This window comes from Oncorhynchus mykiss, chromosome 22, assembly GCF_013265735.2.
Source record: "Oncorhynchus mykiss isolate Arlee chromosome 22, USDA_OmykA_1.1, whole genome shotgun sequence".
NCBI classification, from domain to species: Eukaryota; Metazoa; Chordata; class Actinopteri; order Salmoniformes; family Salmonidae; genus Oncorhynchus; species Oncorhynchus mykiss.
This window is the reverse complement of record NC_048586.1, coordinates 17326497-17348211: the sequence shown is the minus strand read 5'-3', so window position 1 is coordinate 17348211 and position 21715 is coordinate 17326497. Positions and strand designations below refer to the sequence as shown.

Below are 21715 nucleotides of genomic sequence, written 5' to 3'. Positions count from 1 at the left end.
TACAGTGGCTTAAGGAAGTTGTATCATTTGATTTACACAACATGCCTACCACTTTGAAGATGCAAAATATTTTTCCTTGTGAAACAGACAAGAAATAAGACAAAACAACTTGGGCATGCATAACTATTCACCCTCCCAAAGTCAATACTTTGTAGAGCCACCTTTCGCAGCAATTACAGCTGAAAGTCTCTTGGGGAATGTCTCTCTATAAGCTTGGCACGTCTAGCAACTGGGATTTTTGCCCATTATTCAAGGCAAAACTGCTGCAGCTCCTTCAAATTGGATGGGTTCCGCTGGTGTACAGCAATCTTTAAGTCATACCACAGATTCTCAATTGGGATTGAGGTCTGGGCTTTGATTAGGCCATTCCAAGACATTTAAATATCGCCCCTTAAAGCAACACTTGAGGGGTTTATGCTTAGGGTCATTGTCCTGCTGTAAGGTGAACCTCCATCCCAGTCTCAACTCTCTGGAAGACTGAAACTGAGACTGTATTTAGCGCCATCCATTCTGACCAGTTGCCCAGTCCCCGCCGATGGAAAACATCCCCGCAGCATTATGCTGCCACCACCATGGGGATGGTTTTCTCGGGGTGATGGGTGTTGGGTTTGCCCCAGCCTTAGTGTTTTCCTTGATGGCCAAAAAGCTCAATTTTAGTCTCATCTGACCAGAGAAACTTCTTCCATATGTTTGGGGAGTCTCCCACATGCCTTTTGGTGAACACCAAACGTGTTTGCTTATTTTTTTTCTTTAAGCAATGGCTGTTTTCAGGCCACTCTTCCGTAAAGCCCTTCCGTAAAGTGGTCCTATGGACAGATAGTCCAATCTCCACTGTGGTGCTTTGCAGCTCCTTCGGGGTTCTCTTTGTTGCGCCTCTGATTAATGCCCTCCTTGCCTGGTGTGAGTTTTGGTGAGCGGCCCTCTCTTGGCAGGTTTGTTGTGGTGCCGTATTCTTTCCGTTCTTTAATAATGGATTTGATGGTGCTCAGTGGGATGTTCAAAGTTTCAGATTGTTTTTATAACCCAACCCTGAATTCTCCACAACTTTGTCCCTGACCTGTTTGGAGAGCTCCTTGGTCTTCATGGTGCCCCTTGCTTAGTGGTGTTGCAGACTCTGGGGCCTTTCAGAACAGGTGTGTGTGTATATTTACACTGAGATCATGTGACACTTAGATTGCACACAGGTGAACTTTAAAAAAAACAACTAAAAATGTGACTTCTGAAGGTAATTGGTTGCACCAGATCTTATTTAGGGGCTTCATAGCAAAGGGGGTGAATACATATGCACACACCACTTTACCGTTTTCATTTCACTTCACCAATTTGGACTTTTGTGTGTGTCCGTTAAATGAAACACATTTAAATTACAGGTTGTAATGCAACAAAATTGGAAAAATGCCAAGGGGAGTGAATACTTTTACAAGGCACTGTGTGTACGTATGTATGTGTATATAAGCTCTGTGGTTTACTGAAATTACTGTGAGCTTGTTTATAGAGGGTGTGACTCTCTTTAGCTTTATAGCCTACAGTTACACCTCTACTAACTTATCTGTGTGTGCCAGCTCATGCTTTTCACTAGTGTACAGTTGTTTTCACTTTGAGGTCTTTGGTTTTACATGCATGTTCACCAGCTTTGCAAAAAATGAATTCTCATGCCGTGGCAAATCACGAATGTGCCTTTTTGATGATTTACATGAGTAAATATTTGTTTCCTGCAGATGTCCTATATACAGTTGAAGTTGAACGTTTCAGGAATTGTATTTCACAATTCCTGACATTTAATCCTAGTCCCTGTCTTAGTTCAGTTAGGATCACCACTTAATTTTAAGAATGTGAAATGTCAGAATAATAGTAGAGAATTATTTATTTCAGCTTTTATTTCTTTCATCACATTCCCAGTGGGTCAGAAGTTTACATACACTCAATTAGTATTTGGTAGCATTGCCTTTAAATTGTTTAACTTGGGTCAAATGTTTCAGGTAGCGTTCCACAAGCTTCCCACAATAAGTTGGGTGAAATTTGGCCCATTCCTCCTGACAGAGCTGGTGTCACTGAGTGAGTCAGGTTTGTAGGCCTCATTGCTCACATGCTTTTTCAGTTCTGCTCAATTTTTTTTTTATAGGTTTGAGGTCAGGGCTTTGTGATGGCCACTCCAATACCTTGACTTTGTTGTCCTTAAGCCAACTTTGGAAGTATGCTTGGGGTCATTGTCCACTTGGAAGACCCATTTGTGACCAAGCTTTAACTTCCTGACTGATGTCTTGATGTTGCTTCAATATTTCCACACAATTTTCCTTCCTCGTGATGCCCTCTTTTGTGAAGTGCACCAGTCCCTCCCGCAGCAAAGCACACCCACAACATGATGCTGTCACCCCCGTGCTTCCCGGTTGGGATGATGTTCTTCGGCTTGCAAGCTTCCCCCTTTTTCCTCCAAACATAACAATGGTCATTATGGCCAAACAGTTCTATTTTTGTTTCATCAGACCAGAGGACATTTCTCCAAAAAGTACGATCTTTGTCCCCATGACCAGTTGCAAACCGTAGTCTGGCTTTTTTTATGGCGGTTTTGGAGCAGTGGCTGCTTCCTTGCTGAGCGGCCTTTCAGTTTATGTCGATATTGGACTTGTTTTACTGTGGATGTAGATACTTTTGTACCTGTTTCCTCCAGCGTCTTCACAAGGTCCTTTGCTGTTGTTCTGGGATTGATTTGCACTTTTCTCACCAAAGTACGTTCATCTCTAGGAGATAGAACGCATCTCCTACCTGAGCGGTATGATGGCTGCATGGTCCCATGATGTTTAGACTTGCGTACAATTGTTTGTACAGATGAACGTGGTACCTTCAGGCGTTTTGGAAATTGCTCCCAAGGGTGAACCAGACTTGTGAAGGTCTTGGCTGATTTTTTTAAATCTTGATTTTCCCATGGTGTCAAGCAAAAGAGGCACTGTGTTTGAAGGTAGGCTTTGAAATACATCCACAGGTACACCTCCAATATACTCAAATGATGTCAATTAGCCAATCAGAAGCTTCTAAAGCTATGACATAATTTTCTGGAATATTCCAAGCTGTTTAAAGGCACAGTCAACTTCGTGTACGTAAACTTCTGACCCACCGGAATTGTGATACAGTGAATTAAACTGTCTAAACAATGGTTAGAAAAATTACTTGTGTCATGCACAAAGTAGATGTCCTAACCGACTTGCCAAAACTATAGTTTGAACAAGAAATTTGTGGAGTGGTTGAAAAACGAGTTTTAATGATTCCAACCTAAGTGTATGTAAACTTCCGACTTCAACTGTATTTTAGCACTCCATTTGACCGCACAATTGCCCATATCTGTTTCAGTGCCAGATGGCTGGATATTTTATGCCACTTTGATTTCATGTAAATAGATCTGTTTTGTCCGTGTACCATTTTTACTGTTTGAAATATCATTTTGATGTACAAAGTTAAATGCATGCAGTGTGCATGAGTCTGTGTTGGCATTACATATCACAGATAGCTTTGCTAAAGACATTTTCTTTGAGATAAAATAGTATTGCATTATGAGTCAGCTCCGGGTTGAAGTTTTCCCTAGGTACAGATCTGTGATCAGCTTCCCCTCCCCAATTATAACCTCAATGATTAGTGGGGAACACTTCAAACTGACCCAAGATCAGTGTCTACGGGCAACTTCACCCTTCACTTTATGGCTCGCCTGGTATAATAAGAGCTGCTTGTTTTTTTTACTATGGTTGTAGGTTTAGTGCATACTGTATGTACATTTCTTTAACAATAGAGGGAACTGTTGATACCAAAGATGAACGATGGGATTTTCTTTCTCCAAACTCACACACATCAATGTTAATTTCCTTTTAATGAATAGATATTAAAGTTTTATTTTTCCACATTTATGCAACAGATATTCCAGGAGAACATGTACGCTATACTCATGGAAATATTACAGTATGGAAAGGTATGTCTGTTACAGCGTTATAGGGGTTTAACATTATTAGTTGGTTCAGTTCTTATAGCCCAAGGCGAACGCGTGTGTGTGTGTGTATACATTTTAAATAGCAGAACTTTACATATAGGGTTGATCACCTGAAATTCAGATTTGCAGTGCTTAGCAAAGTGTATTGAAATGTTTACAGGCCAGGAGCCCCTGGGGAATGCAAGTTGTAATGTTTTGCTAGTAGGATTATTAGCTCCCCAAGCCTCTTTTTTAAAAAAAAAAAAATGTTTTATCTGCTTATCAAATACCTGCCTTACATAATCAAATGTTCCCTGTTAATTTTCTAATTAAATAACAACACTATTATGCATATTGAGCTCCTCTCAGCAGTCTTTTCAAGTCTGTGAGAACTCTTTACATGTCAATCATTCTTTTCGCTTCAGTAGGGACTTAACGTTACAGTGAAATGTCAATATTTGAAATATGATACTGAAAATCTGTTAGGATTGTGTATTAGACAGACTTAACCAACGACGACAGGTGATCGTTATTCCAATTTGCATAGCGACTGGTTTAGCATGCCCCCATCCAGCTCCATGCAGTTGAAGTAAAGCTGCACCATCTTCAAGATATTAACTTGATGTAACGTTATAGATTCATCTTGGACTCAAACTCGTCGATCTTCTGGCGAGTGTTACCTTTGCGTATCTTCCTGTAGGAGACGGTGCTATATTTGGAACTGGTGTTGTGGTCGGAGGATTTCTGATGACGGGGCCGGCCAGACTTCTGTCCTTCTGAGGACTGGGAACTTGTACCCTGACAGGCCAGGGAATCCTGGGAACCTTTGTCTGTGTCCTCCTCATCCTGACTCGCACTGTTGGGCTCGTCACCAGAGGAGCATGGGGCCTCTGCCGCCCTGTATAGCTGAGGTTCCTCAGGTACAGGCGGGGGAGTAGTAACAGGTGTCTGCTCCTGTGTATCTTTCACCTCCATCTTTTGTGAAGCAGAAGCTTAAATGCAGAAGTACACATTTGTCACAATTTTAATGTTCTGAGTTCTCTCATTATAGTGTACTAAATAATATCAATCTGCTTATAAATGTGGTTATGGTAATTTTACCAAAAATATTCATTGTGGAATGAATGTGCTGGATTATCGATACTGACAATTTTACTTTGATTGAATGGAATATTCTCCGTATAATGCTGAGTTCCTTACCTTTGTTCATCAATGTGTCCTGTCTTGTATGTTTTTGTGGCTCTGCAAGTGTTTGAGTTGGGATTTGTGCCAATGTTTCTGTCTGGACTGTCTGGGGCTTAGTTCGGCCACTGGCGGTGTGATGTGGCCCAGTATCACCCTTACCCGAAAGGGAAGAGCTCCGACGTTCTCCTCCTTCCGTGATGGGATCTTTCCCTGTTCCATTCTCCATGACTACACCAGCTGTCTCAGCCTTGAGTAGGCTCACCTTCCCATTCTGTGGTTGAGCTGATTTCTCAGTGGACCCACAGACCAAGGGACAAGACCTTCCTTCCCCATCTAATGGAGCATCACCCTCATCATAGAACACAGAGTCATCTCCCTCCTCCTCCTCTTCCACAGCCTGCTCCAGAGACTGGATGGCTCCCAGACTCATCCCACTGATGATCTCCACCACCTGGGATGCCACCCTGTTTGTATTCCCCTCCATCCCGTCCCGGTCTAGTGGAGGAGGATTGCTCTTTTCTCTGTCCATAGTTCTTTTTTTATCTCCCTTTTGTGGTGTTGAAATAATCAGACTTCTCCGACTTCGTCAATTGTCCACCTTTTGATTTTTCCCGACGAGTATTTTGTCGTAGCAGTTGCCAGACAGTTTGAGTGTCTTCAGCCGGCCAATGCGGTCATCCAATCAAAATACTAATTCTCGGTCCTAGTTATCCCATTGGCTAGTAAGGGAGAGTACCATCCTGCATTTTAATCAATGATGTGAGGCCGAGCTGTCTTTTTTTTTTTTTTTTTTGTGCTAGTGTGCGATGTAATTCTTTAAGCATGTTTGAGCCAATGAAGAACAGAGGTTTTGTGTTGGACCAACAAATGGCTCTTTGTCTGTGTGACTTGGACAAGTGAACTGATTGTACTGATTGTTTAGTATAATCCATCCTGAGTGACCACCTCCCCTGTGCCATTCTGAGACCAGATGAACGTTCTCCTGTAGGTTTACTCATGTGGAAAGCAGGGTAAGCTACGGCGTTGAGGGCACATGCTTAAGGATCCCTTAAGAGATGGTAACAAGAACACCTACCGTTGCTGGCTAAGTTGCATCATTTCATATCACATATGACAGTAAGTCACTTTGTATAAAAGAGTCTGCTAAATGGGATAGTCATATAGCTGTGTAAAGAGAATATAAGGTTTACATTCTGTATGCTCTCATTCTCTTTTCTTTGTTTACTGTCTTCTCATTTGACTCCAAGCTAACAGAGAATGTAAGAGAAAGGAAGGATAGTCTCAGTATAGCGCTGACCACCCTGTTAACCTCCGTCTAAGCCGTTAGTGCCCCCCCACCCCCCCTCTTCTACGTTAACAAATGGAATTTAAGATGGTCATACAATGGATCATTTAGCTATTTGATTTTAAATTAAGACCCCTTTAGGCCCCCCCGCCAAAAAATGTAAAGGCCAAATTATTTTAATCAAATAACTTTTTTTGGGGGGGGGGGGGGGCCTAAAGGGGTCTTAATTTAAAATCAAAGAATGTTTAAGTGTCTGTCCTATATCTAGGAGATATAAGAAAGCTCAGGGTGTGTATATACACTTTTTTCGCCGCAGAACTACTTCCATTTGTTACTACGGGTTACCTTCACAAGTGTCGGGACTCGTCTGGAGGTCGTAGAGAAACAGAACACCATGTTTTTATTAAGGGGTTAATCTGGTCCCTGGTCTGGAGGAATAAGCATGGAGTGCTTTGGGATTCCAATCTTCTGGTGTAGGTCAACAGTATATGTACATTTCCTTTAACTGTCCTACTTATATTTCACAGACACACTTATCAACAGCAACTTACAGGAGCAAATGGGGTTCAGTGCCTTGCTCAAGGGCACAATGAGATGTTTCACCTAGTCAGCTTGGGAATTCGAACCAGAAACCTTTTGGTTACTAGTCCAACGCTCATAACCACCAGGATACCTGCCGCCCCACTTCAGAACCCCACTGGCATCACATTAGGCAAGATATTGTGAACCTCATTCTTTTACAGTGTGGCATTGTACTGTATGTTCTGATATAATGCTTGCAATGCCATCTAGTGGATGTTAATCTTTTTTTTTTTCACTCACAGATGTACTTAAATAATAGAAGGCAGTATGAGAGAGAATATGTAAATAGTTGGTTCCTAAACTGTCGCTATACACTTTATTTGTGTAAAATTATACAGTCACTTGTCTTCAGGGAATTTTAAACATGTCTTTTGAATCTCAATGCAAATGGCAAACATACATTCAAAACAGTCGAGTATCATTCCATGGCACTCTGTTAAAATGCCATGAATTAGAGGGAAGACAGTTCTTATTTGTAGTATAACTATCAAGACTGAAAGTAAGTTGTAGATAACCTGAAACTTGGGTATGGGTACAAAAATAGTCAAGAAAGTAGCTCCTTCTCTGCCCACATCCTGTTTTGAACTATGAAGTTAGCTACCTGGTTAAGAACTCACACTTTTTAGGTGACAGACTTGCATGCATCAAATATGCAAAGCATAACACTTCTCAAGTTATATACAAGCAAAATATTGAATTGAGGAAAATCATGGCTTTTCATGCATAGTTATCACCCTACATACAATGGTAACATTTTTGGAAATGGCAAGCACAATCTTTGTTGCACTGTCTGCACACACATGAACTGAGTTCCCGTGTTCTATATTCCAAATAATTGTTACCCTTAAGGATTAATGCTGTTTTCTCATTATGAAAATTGTGCATCATGTATACAGTATCTATAGATAACTGAAGGCCTTTGTCCAAGGGATATTTCTCTTTATCCCAATAATGTTCACTGAGTGGCTACTCCTGAGCCAGGGGCACGGTGTCCATATTGGCAATGCTTCAGTCTCAGCAGGAAATGTTTGTATTGAACATCACATCAGACACAGACCTACTGTAGTGTTCGTTCATAGGTCAGGTGTCCTCCTCCTCCACTGAGTGGTTGAATCCAGGGATGAACTTCAGGATGTGTTTGCGGACGCTGGCTCTCCTAGCCTTCCTGGGGAGTGTCCCGAAAAGGGAGGCTCTGGAGGGGTCCCAAGAAGAGGAGGAGAGGGAGCCACTGCTGCCAGCCAGGCTATCGCTATGGGGACGGCTGAGGCTGGCCAGGGCCCTGGGCATTTCCTGGGGGAAGTCTGTGGAGAAGAAGCAGCTATCATCTGGACTGGCCACATTGCAGGGGCTGGGAGAGCTCAGGTCCCCAAACACACTGTCCTCTGTCATCCCACTCCGGCAGCTACTGTCACTGGAGAAACGGTGGCCACTGTGTCCAGACGGAGACAGTAGAGACATCAGGGAGTCCATAGAGGGGTGTAGAGAACTGTCATTCAGGTTACCTGGAGACAAGGGAAGGGCAGTTAGTTGACTTCTCCAACCACAGTATTCATGTGCACTGTGACGGATGTGGTTGATTGACAGGACATTTTTATATCAATTACTTCTCAGTTAATGCGTCACAATGACAGTAAATGAAGCTCGTTAATGCACCTCAGCGTTTACTTGTCATTTTCACATCAGCTAATGAGACAGGAAGTTCTATGGTTTCACAGCTGGGCAAAACCCCTCACCTTGCGTAAGGCGGTTTTCCTGTAATGTGAGTGCTTGCAACTCCACCCATTTCTCTCCCAGGGTATGCTGTGTGGACAAAAAACATAGAATGACATGATAATTAAACATGATCGACTCCGCTACACATTAGACATGATTGAAGTCAGCTATACAGTACTGAACATAGCCTCTATAATAGTGTGTTTCCCTGTGACCCAATTCATCTACATTAGGATTTGTGCATGGAATTGTGTAGTATACTTAAGCAATAAGGCCCAGGGAGTGTGGTATATGACCAATATACCACAGCTAAGGGCTGTTCTTACGCACAACGCAACGCGGAGTGCCTGGATCTAGCCCTTAGACGTGTGGTACAGTATATTGGCCATTTCCACTAATCCCGAGGTGCCTTATTGCTATTATAAACTGGTTACCAACGTAATTAGAACAGTAAACAGTAATGTTTTTATCATACCCGTGGTATATGGTCTGATAGACCATGGCTTTCAGTCTTCAGGGCTTGCACCACCCAGTTTATAAATAGCTATATGGAACCGGTCTATAGTTTTGTAATGTGTGCTCTTTTTATGGGGGGTGGAGTTATGTGGTACTGCACAGTGCACACCACCCATATTTCCCACTATGATCTGTTATTGAAGCCAAACATCCGCCCTGTCAGAGAGACACACCTTGAGCAAGCTCATCTTCTTCTCCAGTTCAATCCTCTTCACCACCGTCCCACACACCGTCTCCATCCTGAGATTACACAGAGGCAAGATGAGCACAAGCAGACATACACATCCTACTGACCCTTCTAGAGGATAGAGTAGATTTATGTTTCCTAGAGGGAGCTATTCAGCAAGGTTGAAACCAAGGCTAATGCCAATATCAAGGTTTTATAAGCATTTTAATATGTTGAACGTTTTTCTCACATTCTTCGGAGTTACAGACAGTAACCCTTTGGGTTTTGGGTGTCATCGCTGGTTTTACTCACTGTAAAAAGTTGGTGGATTCTCGAATCAGGTCAACGATGCGCTGATGGGTCGACCCCTCAATGCTGACCCCATTGATGGTGACGATAACGTCACCTACATGCACAACGACAGCGAGAGGAAGATAGAGAAAGCGAGAGCGTGGGAGATATGTTTAAAGGGTTAACACGCAAGCAACCAATCTTAATCTCGGCTGTGGTGCTGGGAGTTTGACTGACCCAAAAATCAGCATTGTAGAATGATTATTTCTTGCTAAAGATATTGTAACACAAACGTCGACCACAATAAAATGCGTGTGGGAGAGCTAAAGAGAGACAGCGAATGTGAGTAGTTAGGCGTCGACTTGTTGGCCTTTCTATACGTGAAAGTTCGATGTATTGTAATGAGTGTAGCGGGGACATCTCTCTGTGTGAAAACTATACTTGCGCAGCGTTGAAGCTGAGTCTGGGCCATAGGGAGAGGAAGTGGGTGGGTGTCTCACCGGTGGTCAGGCCTGCACTCTCAGCCGAGCTATCGTCCTGCACCTTGCACACAAATGTGCACATCTCCACCGCAGTGCTGTTCTTCAGCTGCACACCATATGTCTACAACAAAAGGAGTCACACTGTCACTAGGCCGGACTGACAATGCAGTGAAAGCATTTAAAAAAAACTTTTTTTTAAATGTATTTCTTAATAAATAAAAAAAATGATCTTACCTGAATTTCAAATCCAAACGTCTCATTGTCTTGCTTTTGCATTGTGACAGTAGTCCTATATGTTCAGGAGAAATGGGGTTACAGACTTGTCCCACCTTGGGTTATTAAAGCACAAATTGTGTATGTATCATAGTGTTAACGGTGTAAATGTTATTACAGATGAGAGGGCTTGTATTTACCGCTGAGGGTCCGAGTAATCCACCAAGGAGTTTGAGCGGGTTCTGTTGGACTGGAGAGTCAAATGTATATTTCATATATTTGTACAGTATATATTTTAGAAATACAACTGTGAAAATAGCTATTCTCAACCTGGTCACAGCACATGTATTTCATTCCATGCAAAATAGACTAGATGGACGCCAGTCTCTTTATATTCTCGGTAAGAAATTTGACATATTTTCATCGTAAACATATACATCACAGGTATTTTTTCCCCAAGTATTTTTCCTGCTTAGTGAACTAGTTTGTCCAAAAAATTTAAATTTGTCAAAAGGCTTTTTGTCATTGCAAGTTCTCGGTTGTGGTTGTACAGTACATGTTAATGCAAACCTCTCTGATGCCACTCTGAAACCGTTTTATGTCGTCTCTACTAACATCAATGACCTCTAAGAATACTTATAGCGTACATGACAATTGATATACAGAGTAACTGTTAACTCTATCCTGTTTCTCTCAAAGCTTTCTCGCTTACCTGTTTCCAGCCTCTTGGCAGAGTCCCGGGAGTAGTCCCCCCATTCTGACTGGGTTTGTCATGGCGTCCCCTCAGAGAGCCCCGATACCATAGATGACCCTTCTTCCGCGGAGAGACCTCCATAATGTAACTGTCCTGGCTGCCCTGTCGCTGGAGCCCATTGAAGTTCGTGGTGGATTGCATGGTGGAGTGGAGCTCGCTCCCTCTTCACAGCGCCATAGTGTAGCTCTGGTACAGCTAGTACAGTAGAGTAACTATGCATGTGTTGTGTATGTGGTGTGTCCCTGCCACTGCTGCGCAGCTTAAAGTAAATGTGCCAAAGCGGAAATCCACACCATGCGATTATGATGCTCCTGTGTTAGCCGATCACAGCCCTTTGCTCACTTTCTTTCCACCCTTTTGTGTCTCTTTTTATTTTTCTTGTGTACCGTTTGTCTGCTCTGCTGTGGCCAGGAAAAGGAAAATCGGGCATACTTTTTTTTTCTCTCTCTTTTCAAACAGCCCCCTTTTTTTGTGCAGTCTGTACGATTTGATTTATGGTCTGTCAGAAATCAGCAATGCATGAAAAACTGCCACCTCTGTGGTCTAGACTAGCATCAGCACCTGCTTCCACTCACTCCAGTTTCTGTTTTCCGAATGGGTTGGAGTCAACCTGAGCCTCTCTGGTCCGCCAAGCAAAGAGATTTGTCTTGTGAGGACAGACAAAAGCAGGCTTTCGCTCGGGGCTAGAGACTTGCTTTACAAACACACAGCATGGGTCAATGGCTAGAAGGCATCAGACATGGTTTGATCCAAGAGGAAATCACACACAGGCCAACAGTCAAGACTAAAATCAATGTCAGATATGTGATGTGTTGACAATTTTTCTATTGTTCTTTGATAGTGAAGTATTTTTTTCCTCATACATTTTTACAAGATAAACTATATGTATTTTATGATCGTACAGACAGTACCTTATCCATTCAAGCACCCCAGAACTTTGTGTTTGAGACACAAAACAAATTCAGTAGGAATTAGTCAAATAGGAACATCAGAATGTCCCACACTTAATTTTTTTTACATTTTTTAAGTTCACCCTATGGACGGGCTCTGGTCAAAAGTAATGGATTATGTAAGGAATAGGTTTCCATTTGGGACAGGCCCAATATGAACCCTCTGGTAATACCCTCCTCACGAAACAGACCAATGAACAGCAGTGTTGCCTCATTGCATTCCCCTTTGGCCCATTGAACGTGTGACCCTTAGCAGTGCCAGCTCCCAAGCTCCCACGGGACTGTCTGGCCAGTAGAATCTCCCTCCACTGTAACACTGTACAGACAAGGAGATCTTCCCAAATGGCACCCTATTCCCTATATAGTGCACTTCTTTTGAGCAGGGCCCTGGTCAAAAGTAGTGCACTATGGCAGCCCAATTCTGATATTCTTTTCCACTTATTGGTCTTTTGACCAATCACTACAGATATTTGTTACAGCTGATCTGGTTGGTCAAAAGACCAATTAGTGGGGGGAAAACGATCAGAATTGGTCTGCCTGTCTAAACGCAGCCTAAGTAAGAAATAGGGTGCCATTTGCGACGCGTCACATGAGTTGCAACAAGAAATGTAATGGTTGTCACCCTTAACATATTGCAATACCTCACCATCAAGACAAATGTGTAGAACAAACAAACAAAAAAAGTCCCAACATATCCGCACTATTTCAAATTTTAGATGATGCCGATCGGCTTTAAGTTGCTGGGATATGAATTGACCAATTATCTGAACGTAGGAAGTTCACAGTCAGTTGTTGAAATAGGCTTTGCCTAGTTGGAGATTCACTCCTGTCCTGCCCTTCAGTGTGAGACTGGAGCAGTGGAGTTTTATAAAGTGTGTGCACTACTGGAAGTGGTTTTATGACAGTTTTATCTCAACTCTGCAGATCATTCAAATCAATTATTTTGAGCACATTAACACTTTCTCAGGAAGTCACTTCACCATTGAGAAAACCAAGCCTGGCTTCTGAAATGTAAAAAAAAAAGCCACATCTAAATGAACACGTTATGACTGTCCATGTTCTCAGTCACTGTGCCGTAGAATCGAATGGAGAGTCAGTTAAACCCAAGCACAGCACATTCAGGAGCGGCTGACTCATCTGAGTAGTGCTGCAAACAGCCACGGTGGCAATGCTTACTTCCTCCAGTTAACAGACAAAAGTGTCTATAATTGTTAAGTGCGCTGTAATGCTTTCTGAACCACAGATTCATTGCAGGGAAAAATAGATAGTTTACCTGAAATGACAATTTATTGTGTATGCCAACTAAAATGCTCTCATTCAGGAAGATCAAATCGTGCCCTGATTCTATCATAATCTGTCATGGGAATTACATTTGGTAAAAATGATGAAATATTAAACTACTCAGAAAAATCTTGTGTTCAATGAAAAGTTGTTTATTGATTCACTGTTGTCACGTATTCATAATAAATAGTGTAAAACGGAAAGACAATGCAATGACACATCATATTGACAGATATCATGTCCGAGTTCACAACACTAAATAGCTGTATTTTATTTATTTAACTAGGCATGTCAGTTAAGAACAAATTCTTATTTACAATGACAGTGAAATTGTTGTTCTGCCTTGTTCAGGGGGCAGTACGACAGATTTTTACCTTGTCAGGTCTAGCAACCTTTCGGTTACAAGTCCAACGCTCTAACCACTAGGCTACCCTGCCGCCCCCAGTTACTAGTTACTCTAGTCAACAGAAAGAACGATGCTAATTGATTGGAGGATGACATTTCCCAGCATTAATCCTTCTTTATGAAAGTAGCATCGCATTCCCAGAGCAGGCAAAACGTGTCATACACAATCTTCAAAAAAGATATTTGACCAGAAATTACACAAATACTATTTTCTTTGGAATGACTGATGGTCTTAACAGAAGCAAATCTATTCTGATATTTTTTTTTCCACTAACGGGTCTTTTGACCAATCAGATCAGCTCTGAAAAACAGCCTGTGTGAAAAGATCTGATATGATTGGTCAAAAGGCTAATTAGTGGGAGAAAATATCAGTATTGGGATGCCTGTGTAAACTCAGCCATAGAAACTGACTCGACTGTAGGCCTCGACACATGACAAAAGCATGACTGTATTCCAACTTAGACAAATAACATTTGTTTGTCCACAGGATACAGGCAGAGCACTAAATACTGCAATGTCAATATATATTTTAGTTTTTTGTTGTTACATAATTTGTCAAATGATTACACAGATATTGAGTGAAACAAATCATTGTTTTTACATACAAAATGTCATTGTAACATTGACTTAATGATACGGTTATATGTGCAGCAGAGCAGCGAACCGGTCATTTACACCCCATGAAGCAACTACAGAGGCTACATTGACCATGCTTCATAGATACTGTACTGCCACCATCCCATCCACAACACAGAGTAAATCTACATACAAGTAATTAAAAGGCAGGGTATGGATCAGTAAAGTGTATTATTGATATGGATCAGTAGTGTATTATTCTAAAACAGCACTCATCTTAAACAATCTCTGTAATGAATTGGAGACTTTGTTTTTTAAAGTCAAATGACACCACAGACAATACATATGTACATTGGCAACATGTCTGTGCTATAATTCTGATTGAACATGCTTCAGGCCTAAACAAACAGAGCACCAGGCCTGCCCTGTGGTGTACAGTAGACACCCACACAATATTTCCATTCCTAAGCCTGTTATGGAAAGGGTTCACAAGCCAGATCTCACAATGGTATTAGTGTTCACATGAGCAGCCTGAACACAGTCCTTGTTGAAACGTACGGCTGTGCTGACGACTCACTGTAAAATTCCTCTTTAGTAGATAACCAACAATTAATTAAAAACACATTTTCGACTGAAAAGCATTTACAAGGGGCTTATCATATTCCAGGCGATTAACAAATGTCAATAAAAAAAAGTGACCGTGTTTCTTGATAACACAAAAGCTCTAGCTAAAAAACAATTTCATGTGAACAATTTGAAAATGTTCAGTCATGTATATTATCTTGGGTAAAGGGTGTACTGCTTGAGTAACTCATAACAACAATGTACTGCATGAAAAAAACATATCTAAATGAAAAGATTAATTAAAATAAAGTACAAAATGTATATATTTTCACATTGGCCTTTCATAGTGTCTCTACATAGTACAGCATTCAATTAAAGGCCTTGGATATACAGTATAAATATATCCCTATGAAATAAGTGTTTCCATAATTATGTATTAAACAACAAAAACATCTAAATATACTGAACAAAAATATAAATGCAACATGTGAAGTGTTGGTCCCATGTTTCATGAGCTGAAATAAAAGATCCCAGAAATGTTCCAAAAAGCTTATTTCTCTCCAATTCTGTGCACAAATTTGTTTACATCCCTGTTAGAGAGTGTTTCTTCTTTGCCAAGATAACACATCCACCTGACAGGTGTGGCATATCAAGAAGCTGATTAAACATTACAAAGGCCACTCTAAAATGTGCAGTTTTGTCACACAACGCCACAGATGTCTCAAGTTGAGGGAGGGTGCCATTGACATGCTAACTGCAGGAATGTCCACCAGAGCTTTTGCCAGATAATTTAATATTAATTTGTCTACTATAAGCCGCCTCCAATGTCATTTTAGAGAATTTGGTAGTACGTTGAACCGGCCTCACAACCACAGACCATGCCAACCCCGGACCTCCACATCCGGCTTCTTCACCTGCGGGATGGTCTGAGACCAGCCACCCAGACAGCTGATGAAACTGGGTTTGCACATCGAAAGAATGTTCTGTACAAACTGTCAGAACCGTCTCAGGGAAGCTCATCTGTGTGATCCTTGTCCTCACCAGGGTCTTGACCTGACTGCACTTCGGGGGCGTAAGACTTCAGTGGGAAAATGTCACCTTCGATGGCCACTGGCACGCTGGAGATGTGTACCCTTCACAGATGAGTCACAGTTTCAACTGTACCGGGCAGATGGCAGACAGCGTGTATGGCATTGTGTGGGCGAGCGGTTTCCTGATGTCAACGTTGTGAACAGAGTGCCCCATGGTTTCGGTGGGTTTATGGTATGGGCAGGCATAAGCTAAGGACAACAAACACAATTACATTTCATCAATGGTAATTTGAATGTAGAAATACCGTGACGAGATCCTGAGGCCCATTGTCTTGCTATTCATCCATCACCTCATGTTTCCGCATGATAATGCACAGCCCCATGTCGCAAGGGTCTGTACAGAATTCCATGAGCTGAAAATGTCTCAGTTCTTCCATGGCCTGCATACTCACCAGACATGTCACCCATTGAGCATGTTTGGGATGCTCTGGATCAATCTTTATGACAGTGTTCCAGTTCCTGGCAATATCCAGCAACTTCGCACAGCCATTGAAGAGAATTGGGAAAACATTCCACAATCAACAGCCTGATCAACTCTATGCAAAATAAATGTGTTGCGCTGCATGAGGCAAATGGTGGTCACACCAGATAGTGACTAGTTCTGAGCCACGCCCCTACTTTTTTTTCAAGGTATCTGTGACCAACAGATGCATATATATATTATCCCAGTCATGGGAAATCCATAGATTAGGGCCGAATCTATTCGTTTCAATTGACCGATTTCCTTATATGAACTATAACTCAGTAAAATCTTTGAAATTGCTGCATGTACATTTTTGTTCGGTGTAGTTCTCTCTTCTGTAATATAACAGAAGTTGTGCTTCTCAGAGAAGATGCTGTTGTTAGGGAAAATACATCTAAATCATACATTATTTGTGCGGTTGTGTTTAAAAGAGACAATCTGTGTTTGCTACATAGTTGTTTTTTTAAAACTTTTATTCAATTGATGATATTGACTCTTGAAGAATATAATTTATACATTTTGTCATGAGCTTAGTAAGACTGTCGTACCACATCAGAACCGAAAATGCAAGCTTGTTTTACTCCATTGTTAGTAAACAATGCAATTGTTTGCATTGTATAGCCTCAAAACATGGTGAAAACTATCATTTTGATATCATGGATGATCAGTCGTTGCATCCACACCCGTCTATGAATTGGAGAGTAGTTACATTTCTCCATCTCCATCCCTCAGCTGTTGACAAAAACAGGGGTGGGTTGCCGGCTTTGTCATTGTTACACCTACAGATTGCACCTTTAAAAATCATAAATTTTATTATACAACATATTGGACTATGTTTGACTTAAATACATAGTATAGTTGAAATAGGCATTATTTTCAAGTCTTATATAAAAAAATATATATATAGATGACAAATATAATAGGTTGGGGTGGGGGAGGGAGGGGTAGCTCCCAAGTAACAATTATCTTTATGGGAATAGACCTTGTGTGTCCTGTACAAATCAGGCATAGCAGTGAGTGCGTTACTCAGTAACATTTAGCATTTACAGTCATTTTGCATGTTGCCTAGCACTACATACAGTATAATATGGCACGAAGCGTTCAATGTGCAACTTCAAGCTTTGGGCACTTAAAAACATCTGAGGTAGCAGAGGAAATCGGTACATTGTAAATCATCCATCTTTCTTCTGATAGGTCACAGTTTCATTTCCTGTTCCTCTGGATTGGTTGATCCAGTTCCAGGCAGTCACACACTGCAGGGCTGGACAGGAGTGTTCCCTGCTGAACAGCAGCAGGCTCTTTTGGCATCACAAGCTGAGCATGCTCACTGCTGGGTCGTATTCATTAGTGCACTAAAACGCTCATCTAAATATGGCCGATTCACGATATACATCTTGATTTTTTAAAAATGTTTTCTTTAAATAAGCTTTGTTGCACAATTAAAAGGTCAAGACACCGCATTTCCAACGGTCAGGAATAATCGAATGAATTCAAGACTTTTGAAGTTATACCTATGCTAAATATAAGCCTTCCACAACCATAAGACCCATTAATAATTACATTGTTTTATCAAATAGTATTTAACCTGTTTGTTTGCAATAATCACTGATCTGGCTTTCAAGTCTATGAAAATGCCCTTTTCTTTTTCTTTACCCGAACCATGCACTAAAAATGACCAACTTCTCTTAACAGGCATTATAGGAAATTAAAACAGGTCTCATAAACAATCTCTCAAGCACAAGCCCACGCGCTAGTGAGTAGCCAGCTAATCTCTACATTTAAAGTCTAGCCAATTTGGATCTATTTGCTTGCTAGCAAGGTAGCTAGAACAGTTGAACTGTTCTGAACACAACCTCCTGTCCGTCTCCAACTGTTTGAACAGCATACTAGCCTGTCCACTTTGTTCAGATGTTGGAATCAAGTGGCCTACCTTATATAAAATGCGGCTTCTTATGCTCGTTGCACATTTATAAAAACAGACTAGACAGCTAGCACATTAACAGAATGTGGCTAAAATGCTCCTAGCAGAACTTGGTACCAAGTACTGCATTTCTGTCACAGTGTGACAGAAACTGTGCATTAAATGTTCCACAATCATGTTCACTGATCCTCCAGTTCTAGGAGGGTCTGGGAGTCGAGACATAAAAAGGGTATCGTTAGAAAAGGTAACTTCCCCTCTGTTACAGTAAAATAATGTCTCATTGTGTTTGGGTGTCCATGTGACCAATTCTGTTGGACCAACCCTCAAATGCAAATAGGCTTGGTGTGTGTGTGTGTGTGTGTGTGTGTGTGTGTGTGTGTGTGTGTGTGTGTGTGTGTGTGTGTGTGTGTGTGTGTGTGTGAAGGTGCAAACAGCACAGAAGGAGCGAAGGAGATGAGACCAAAAAGACTTCACGAGAACAAGCGGACATGAACGCTCATAAAACAAAACAAATCTTGATTCTTGCGATACAGGCATTTGTAACACCATACTAAAACCTACATTTACTAACACAACAAAACCTTTTGTAATGAGAATGTCTTATTGGATAGGTTTAGGTAGTCCCTCCCCATTTTCTTTTGTTTGGTTTCTAATTAATACGACCCAGCTGAGTGTTTCTTGTTTCAGCGTGGTCTTGAGGATGCTTTGCTCCAGACCAATAACAGTACATTCTGGTGCGCCAGCCAGTGGGCTAGCTAATCTTTGATGTCCTTGAGTACAGTCACCTGAGAGACGGTTTTCTTGACCCTCAGCGCGGTGAGGCGAGCTGCAGCGTTGGCATACCAGCACTCGCGCATCAGCTTGCCTATCACCCGCAGTGCCTGGTGAATCAAGAAGGATCATGTTAAATCAACAGGTCAAAATTGTACATTTTTGGCTATTTAGCAGACACTCTTGTCCAGAGCAGATCAACTTAGAATTACAGTAAGTGCATTCAAATGAGTTAGGTTAGACAACCCCATATCAGTCATTGCAAGTAAAACCTTCCTCAAAAACAGAAGTTCAATTTACAGAGGTACAATTCTAAATGCTAACCAAGCTAATATACATAATATGGCTCTGTAGTGGAAGCTAAATGATTCTTGTTTATTTTTTTTAAGTCTAGGGTTGTAAAATTTGTCCAAAAATTCCTAGGCTTCCCGTTCTGAGGATTCCCGGAGTTCCTGCTTATTCCCTACCGATTCCAGGAATCATCCAACCGGGGTTTCTGGAAAAGTTGGAAAAGTTGCAACCCTATCCCAGTCAAAAAAAAAATCTCTCACCTCACAGCTCTGCCACTGGTTGGGAATGTTGGGTCTCAGTTTCTGGTCACAGACGATCTTTCTCATGTCCTCCACAGAAGGATCTGAAGGCACCATATCATAGTAAGGCACCTGAAAATCTTCTTGAAGTCCTGTGGGTGGGGGGGGAAACAAGCACATTTCTTCATTTCCCTGGCACAAATGTACCATCCTTCATCATCAGTTCCATGGCAATATGAGAAATTGTGTTTACTTAATATCAGTGGTAAAATTATAATTGATTAATATTCATTAAATGATGAATCACTGAATAAAGTATATGCATTGCCTACCAAATAAACCAGTAACTGCATCAATCACTACTCCAGTGTCATTTCTCTGAGTGCATTAGCTGCACAGACTAGACTTCCCTTTCATTTGCTTAAATGTTGCTTTTGTACTAAGAGTTAAATAACTTGAAGGTGTCGCAAATGGCACCCTATAGTGCATACAGGGAATAGAGTATTAGCTTCAGCTTTAAATACTGCCATTTCTAGTAGCCTTCCATTGTATTTGCTTCCGGTCGCTTTTGTACTAAGAGTTTTAAAAAGACGTACCCCTGATGGAACACCTCCTTGCCAGTTCCCAGAATACAAGGCCCAGGGAGTAGATGTCTGCCCGCTTGAATGACTCAAAGCTGCCAATATTGATCGTGTCATCCAGCAGTTCTGGGGCCATGTACCTGCCGAGGGAGGATGAACACGTTAACTACTAACCAACAGGGTATTAGTGGGAGTGAGTCAACACTGACGCATCTGAAGACACTCAACGTCCTGGCAGAGATACACAGACAGGCAGGGTTGGAAATGATCACCATCCACCCGCCAAATGAGAGTATAGTTTGTCATCGGCGGGTAAGAATGTACTATAGCTATATTTCACACGCCATGTTGGCAGGTGGTCACACAGAGCATTTGGGAACTGTTTTTTTCTTCTATCCAAAGCCCACACGTAGTGGTTTGTCGAACTGACAAGAAAGGCTACTAAATGTGTGACTTTGTCGTTGTTTCTTGGACAGTGTTCACATGCTAGGTTGTTTATCAAAGTTAGTTTGAGTTTGCTGCAACTGTCTGCTGCTAGGAAGACATCGCAGTCTGAGATGATTTTTTTCTTCTCCATCACAGACAAGCAAGTGCCACAGCTGGTCCCTTAAAGGGCCAGCTGAACATTTTTGTCTCACCTAATGACTGTGCTTGATTGAGGATGGATCACTCCCACAAACTTTTATTAATTAACCTTTAGTCGTTGCTCTCCTTGATTTATTATTGTGCTTCTACATTTCTACTCATGAGAACATCATGTACTTCTTGTAAAAAAATGTCAGCATTGAGCCCTGAACTAAAATAGAAGCTGTATCACTCAGCATTTTGTGGCAGGGCAGGCACTTTGTTGATTCTTGATGTTCAGCTGTAGAACTGTTTATCTGTTTGGCTTGTTGGATCGAAATGATTCATGTTAACATACATTGCTTAAAAAGAAGCAGGTCACAAAAATGAAAGGAAATTAAGAAATATAAACAATTACTTCTTACTAGTAATACATTTTTGGGGGGTGATTTGTGGTGTAATTGCGGAGAAAAATACATTTTGGACAGTAAAATAATCTTCCTCCAGTGGCTGCTGGACCAAAAAGTTCATTTCCCACCCTGCAGACAGGCAGCAGACAGGCAGCAGGCACACAGAGACACACAGACAAAGACATTTTATTATTATATAGACAGAAGACAGGGCTCCATGTGAGCAGCGGTCCCATCACTATATTAACAGTTAACAAACGACACATGGTGTCCTAAAAATAGGAGCTCTGAATGATGGAGGTAGCGCGTGGAAGAGGATACCTGTCGGCTAGCCATCAATTTCATAAACAAACGAGGGCAAGGGAGATGTAAAGACTTGGATGCTTCCCAAATGGCACCCTATTCCCTAGTGCACCATTTCTGACTCGAGCTGTGGCATTTTGGACACACTCAAAGTCAACGTGAGACC

The 21715-nt window shown here is 41.5% G+C and overlaps 3 protein-coding genes across 3 annotated transcripts in view; all 3 read right to left on the bottom strand.

The window, feature by feature from the left end:
- Nucleotides 1-3837: 3837 nt before the first annotated feature.
- LOC110501522 lies at nt 3838-5826 on the bottom strand. The gene is made up of 2 exons (XM_021579164.2): nt 5153-5826; nt 3838-4944 (listed from the first exon to the last, which is right to left on the bottom strand). The coding sequence occupies exons 1-2, from the start codon at nt 5664-5666 to the stop codon at nt 4583-4585; spliced, it is 876 nt and encodes a 291-aa protein (XP_021434839.2). The 5' UTR covers nt 5667-5826; the 3' UTR covers nt 3838-4582.
- Nucleotides 5827-7286: 1460 nt separating this feature from the next.
- Nucleotides 7287-11755, bottom strand: LOC110501521 (cytohesin-interacting protein). Its single transcript, XM_021579163.2, has 8 exons — nt 11098-11755; nt 10586-10635; nt 10407-10461; nt 10191-10293; nt 9712-9805; nt 9407-9473; nt 8738-8804; nt 7287-8506 (listed from the first exon to the last, which is right to left on the bottom strand). The coding sequence occupies exons 1-8, from the start codon at nt 11278-11280 to the stop codon at nt 8085-8087; spliced, it is 1041 nt and encodes a 346-aa protein (XP_021434838.2). The 5' UTR covers nt 11281-11755; the 3' UTR covers nt 7287-8084.
- A 5172-nt stretch (nt 11756-16927) lies between these two features.
- LOC110501520 (activin receptor type-1C) overlaps nt 16928-21715 on the bottom strand; it is a 28685-nt gene continuing 23897 nt past the window's right edge. Inside the window, exons 7-9 of the mRNA XM_021579162.2 lie at nt 20288-20412; nt 19713-19843; nt 16928-19271 (exon numbers count right to left, since the gene is read on the bottom strand). Of these exons, the coding sequence (XP_021434837.2) occupies nt 19146-19271; nt 19713-19843; nt 20288-20412 (382 nt within the window). The 3' untranslated portion in view covers nt 16928-19145. The remainder of the gene's footprint in view (nt 19272-19712; nt 19844-20287; nt 20413-21715) is intronic.

Coding starts and splice junctions, on each gene's coding strand:
- LOC110501522 (XM_021579164.2), bottom strand. CDS start 5,666: ATGGACAGAGAAAAGAGCAATCCTCCTCCACTAGACCGGGACGGGATG. Junction 4,945..5,152: donor GGACACATTGATGAACAAAG/GTAAGGAACTCA, acceptor TCTGCATTTAAG/CTTCTGCTTCACAAAAGATG.
- LOC110501521 (XM_021579163.2), bottom strand. CDS start 11,280: ATGCAATCCACCACGAACTTCAATGGGCTCCAGCGACAGGGCAGCCAG. Junction 10,462..10,585: donor GATTACTCGGACCCTCAGCG/GTAAATACAAGC, acceptor CTGAACATATAG/GACTACTGTCACAATGCAAA. Junction 8,507..8,737: donor GGAAAACCGCCTTACGCAAG/GTGAGGGGTTTT, acceptor CCTTGTCTCCAG/GTAACCTGAATGACAGTTCT.